This window comes from Octodon degus, unplaced genomic scaffold (genome assembly GCF_000260255.1).
Source record: "Octodon degus isolate 3935 unplaced genomic scaffold, OctDeg1.0 scaffold00022, whole genome shotgun sequence".
Taxonomy (NCBI): Eukaryota; Metazoa; Chordata; class Mammalia; order Rodentia; family Octodontidae; genus Octodon; species Octodon degus.
In genome coordinates, this window is record NW_004524598.1 from 11,217,853 (window position 1) to 11,223,582 (window position 5,730).

The following is a 5,730-nucleotide window of genomic DNA, read 5'->3' on the forward strand; positions in this document are numbered from 1 at the left end:
GCACCTACTTGGAACAAGCTTGGCAAAGCACAGGGACCACGGTTCAATCCCCCAGCACCACATGCCAGCCAGCCCCACCCCCTGGTGGGCTGAGCTGGCCCCCCCCACACACACACAATAAATAAATAAATAAATAAATAAATGTTTAAAAAAAAAAAAGAAAATCAACAAATACCATATCAATTTCTAACAATATAATTGCACTAAGGTAAAAACACAACTTTCCTGTTTCTATTTTAGTTCCTGCCCCTACTGATGTGATATACACGGCTCAGGTACTGAGGCTGCCTCCTTAACTAGCAACCCGGTTGTAAAGAGATCCCACTACACAAAAAAAGTCAAGATCTTTTGAAATTAACTCACCAAGATAATCTGAAGGAAGATCTCATACTGTCGCATATTATACAGTGCTTCTTTTAACATATACTGCTCAAGTTCTTTACCCAGGAGTGGGTTTTTTGTTACTTTCTCCAGGATGGCTGTGTAACGGTACACCTGGTCCTGGGCATTCTGAAGTTGGGCATCAATATACTGAGTGGTGGCTGGGATTGCTTCATGGAGAATAGCTGGCACTGTTGAAAGGGTATAAGGCGACCAACATACGGGAGTTTATGCATAATTAAGGAGAAAAAGCCCAGAAAGTGTTTGTTTTTTGACACAGGGTCTCACCATGCAATTAGGGCTGGCCTTATGCTCACTTTTGCAGCCCCCCCAGGCTGGTCTGCAATTGGCAGAGCTCCATCTGTCTCAACCTCGTGAGCGCTGGGATTACAGGTATGCACCCATGCCTGGTTTGGGGGTGGAGGGTGGGGTCTGGGAATCTGGGGCCAAGACCGCATGGCATGCAGGGCCGGGGATCAAATTCGGGTCCCTGTGCTTGCCAGGTAGGTGTTTATGCTTCTGAGCTATTTCCCCAGCCCCAAGGGTTCATATTTTAAGCATTACTTTGAGTTAGATTTTCTTCCAATCAATTTAATAATGAGTCTGGCACATTTCATGGGTCCCGCATCATGAAGAAAAGACTCCAAAAAGAACCTCTTCAAGCAAAAGATACTGTCAGAATGATAATCAAAATTTAAAGCACATTAGCTTTTGCCACTAAAATATAGAAGAGTTTAAAGATGAGGTAGACTTTGGTATTATGTGTGAATGGTCATTCACCTTTAAAATAGTCACTAATACCTCTTTCTAGTATCTTTTCTATTTATAAAAATAAATTTAAGAAGTATACTTCATAAGAAATTCATCTGGATAGGGGAAAATAACAGAGGGGCCTCGCAAAGGAAGAAACATTCTGGAGCCGGCCAAATAGCTCAGAGGATTAAAATGCCTGCAAGCAGGTACAGGGGTTGGGGGCTTGATCCCTGGGCCTGCCTTGCAAGCGCTACCCCAGGGTACACTGAGGCAGGGTGATTGAGCCTGGGCGTGGTGGCATGAGCCCATAATACCAGTACTTGGGAGGCTGTAAACAGGAGAATCACTGAGTCCGATCTCGTAGTGAGACCCTGAACACCCTTAGACCCTTCCCTAAAATACAGAAAACAGAAAAAAAGAAAAAAGAAACATTGTGAAGAATGGGAATTTGACTTTTTAAAACAGCCTTCAAAATGAAAAATATTCGTGCTACGGATGGAGCTCTGTGATAGAGCTCTTATGTAGCCTGCTCAAAGCCCCAGGGTTCAATCCTACAGGCAAAAATTCCCTATTAAAACTGATCCAGCTGGGGAGATGGCTCAGTGGAATAAGCGCTTCCCTGGCAAGCGCAAGGGCCTGAGTTCAATCCGTGGTTCCACAAAAAAATAAATAAATAAAACTGATCCAGCATCTAATGATCAATAATCCAGTAAAAGACATCAGTACCTTTTCAATGCACCTACAGGAATATAAAGTTCATATTCTTAAGTTAACTCTAATAGTAGGTCCTTAAGGAAATATTTCTTTCTTTTTTCTTTTTACGTATTTGATACAGGGTCTCACTCTGCAGTTCAGACTCATAGTAATCCTCCCGTTTTCAGCCTCCCCAGCACTGAGCACTGGGATTACAAGGGTGTGCCACCACACCCAGTCTTGGTGGCTAGCTCAGTGCACCCAGGGGCGGGGCCAGCCAGGCATGTGGTGCCAGGGATCAAACCCCCCGTCCCTGTGCTTACCTAAGCAGGCACTTGTCCAATGAGCTATCTCACCAGCCAGGGAAATATTTCATAAACACTTTCAAACTTAAAAAGAACGTATTATTTCTATAACAACATATTAGATGCTGTTATATTTACAGATAAGCAAATATCTCCTCTTGGACTTTTTCATCCCATTAACTGTATAAGCAACTGTTTTCTTTCCAGGGTATTTTTTATTTTTAGGTCACATGGTTTTATTTTCTTTGGGTGAGATGGAATAAACACAAACTCTCACTGAATTGGACAGCATAACCCCTGGGCAGGGCCCCTACATTACTTTCAACTGATTCACAGTCCCACACTAGCTTTGTGGTACATAAAATTTAAAATTTTACCTCAGCAAAAGTAAAAATTTCAACCTATTATCAACAGTTGTTGTTTTTAAGAAACAGTCAAAAATTGCAAATCTTAAACCTCAGAATGCCAGTGCTGTGCTGTGTGACTTTCTTTACTCTGCAGCTTAAATTTTATCATACATAACTTTTAGAATTAACCTGACAATATCCTTACAATCATCAATGCCTTCTCCTCCTTTTCCACAATCTCTGTTAAATAAGCGAATTCCAGTAACAATCATGGTGAGTTCTTTCAACTGGCGTTCTTTGTCCTTTTTAGTAAGAGTTAGAAATGTCGCCAGCTCAGTCTGCGGAAACACACTCTGTAAGGCAGCTGAAATGAATCAGAAAAAAGGAAAACAAAATTATACAATAAATATCAGAACTTAGATTATAAGTTTCTTTCAGCATAACATTAAAGAACTTGTCTTGCTAGTGATTCTTTACATTTCTGATATCTGATAAATTTCTGATAACAATACATAGGAAAACATATCATATATCAAAGAAGGACTACTAACACCACTGACTCGTGTACATTTGAAATAATTACCCCTCCATCAGTAAATTTTTTTGGCAGTGGACATTAAAACAAACTTCATAACTACTAGGGCTCTCGGTAGAAAAAAATCTATGCTTAAAATAATTAGGGTAGAAAGCACAGGAAGGCTGGATGTCTTGGCTATGCCTCACTTTGTATGCCTCACTATGCCTCACATAGCCACGACATCCAGCCTTCCTGTGCTTTCTTCCCTGATTATTTTAAGCATAGATTTTTTTCTACCGAGAGCCCTAGTAGTTATGAAGTTTGTTTTAATGTCCACTGCCAAAAACAAAGTAGGTAAACATTTCCCGAAGATAAAGCAGTGCACTTCACCACCTCGGCTCCTTCCACCCATATGAAGTATCCCTTTCCAGATGTCCCAGGTCCTTCAACATCATTACCAGTGTTTCTCTGACGAGGTTTAATAGGCCCAGGACATGTACAGTTCTATGAAAATGAACCATTTTTCATTTTGGAGACCTCCTACTTGAGCTTTAGAATATATACATGGTTTAAAAGAAGTCTAAGGAAGTTTTAACTTACTGATGTTATTGGTCTGCTTTTGCAGGTAAAAAGGGAACCAATTTTATGAAATATAATGATCATATATTTTCACTTGTGGATCAGAAATCATTTCTACTTTGTACCTGTTGCCTCTCTGACAATCTTGATGTCCGTCGGGGATCCGAGCCCAGAGCGCAGTAACACATAGCTGACAATCTTTCGGTAGAGGCTTTCCAGTTCTTCTCTCGCACTTGCTCTGTTGTCTGTAATTTCTCTACTAACTGAGCTTAATCTGGACTCTAGGACTCGGTGATGTTCTTCAAGAAAGTCCTCTAAAATTGGCAGGTAACAGCATTCCACATATTTGATATTCAGAACTCTCACATAAGGACCAGAGAAAAATGCTTGAAATCTACTATATGGAAACAAGTACTTTTTAAAGGATGCAATAACTAAGAAAATCAGTGGCCGTCACATAACCTCAAAACAGAAATCCAGTGGGAAATACTTACTACACAGATTTAAATGGAATACTTTACTAAAATACTTCAGACTTGAACAGAGCAATCTAAACAGTAAAAGCCAATCTAAATGCTAAATCTCAGAAAAGACTAAACTTCCCAATTAAACAAAAAGTAGAGACCATTTCTACATCATACTACATATATTATATATAGTAAATATATATGACCATATATTTATAGCACACATAATTATATATGTAATATATATATTCGTTTTCAGTTATGTATATTTGTAGTTCTAGATAAATTTCCTGTAATATGGCTGATAATATACATCTAGAACATTATTCCTACTCTTTCTTTCAATGATATGACATGCTAATGTATAGGTTTCATTGTGCCAGCCCACCATTGTTAGCAATTCTTTTCTTTTGGTTAGCAATTCTTGCAACTGACTCAGTAAGACATCCCACATTACTGGTACAAGGTCAAATAATCACATTTCAAGGGCACACAACTCACACCTGTAATATTACCATAAAAGTAAATGAGAACATTTTGCAAATTAAAAAAATATATTAATTACATTTCTTCAATCCACAACTATTATACTAATTTTAAAATGCATTATTAAGCAAAAATTTAATACTATATATGATTTTACATATGTAGCATAACTGAAACTCTAATGCTTAGAGAGAAAAATGACAAAGAAATGATGAAATGATTAATAATGATTGAAGGTTAATGATAATTATAAAGAACAATAAGTATATCAGGTGAAGGTACAAGGTATAGAGGAATTTTTCATTTTGTATTATTTACAACTTGATTTTGATACATGCATTAAGTTATTTACATAATGTAATAAATTTAAATTTCCCACAATTCCATTTTAGGTAGCTACATGATTTATATATTATGAAGCAGTAAATCACAAATCAGAAAAATCTATGAATAAAAAATTAACTTCAAAATCTATAAATGAAAAAAATTTTAACTTCAAAATCTATAGGGCTGGTGAGATGGCTCAGTGGTCTAAAGCACCCACTTAGAACAAAATCTATAAATGAAAAAAATTTTAACTTCAAAATCTATAGGGCTGGTGAGATGGCTCAGTGGTCTAAAGCACCCACTTAGAACAAAATCTATAAATGAAAAAATTTTTAACTTCAAAATCTAAAAATGAAAAAATCTCTAACTTACATGGAATGAAGTTTGACTTTCTAATTATTTAGTACCATCAAGGTTGGAAAACATGCTCTCTAGAATTTATAAAGAACTAAAACACACTAGGGCCCCAAAATTTAAAGACCCAGTCCAGAAATGGACATCTGAGACGAACACACACTTTTCAGAGGATGAAATTAAAGAAGCGAATAAATATATGAAAAAATGCTCCACATCACTAGCCATCCATGAAATGCAAATTAAAACAATATTGAGATATCATCTCACCACAGAAAGAATGGCTATCATAAAGAAATCAACCAACAACAAATGTTGGAGAGGCTGTGGGGAAAAAAAGAACCCTTCTCCACTGCTGGTGGGAATGTAGACTCGTGTAACCATTATGGAAATCAGTGTGGAGACTCCCTAGAAAAGTTGGACTGGAAATCCCATTAAACAGCTATTCCTCTACTGGGAATTTTCCTGGAGGATCTGAAAACATCATGTCATAGTGATATATGTGTGCCTATGTTTATAGC

General features: G+C 37.5%; 1 protein-coding gene across 2 annotated transcripts in view; it reads right to left on the reverse strand.

Moving 5' to 3' along the window:
• The window catches only part of Cfap206 (cilia and flagella associated protein 206), a 64,063-nt gene that overhangs the window by 50,465 nt on the left and 7,868 nt on the right, over window positions 1-5,730 (reverse strand). For both annotated transcript variants that reach the window (XM_023711960.1, XM_004628229.2), the window contains exons 5-7: window positions 3,701-3,889; window positions 2,685-2,843; window positions 364-572 (exon numbers count right to left, since the gene is read on the reverse strand). In XM_023711960.1, coding sequence (XP_023567728.1) covers window positions 364-572; window positions 2,685-2,843; window positions 3,701-3,889 — 557 coding nt within the window. The remainder of the gene's footprint in view (window positions 1-363; window positions 573-2,684; window positions 2,844-3,700; window positions 3,890-5,730) is intronic.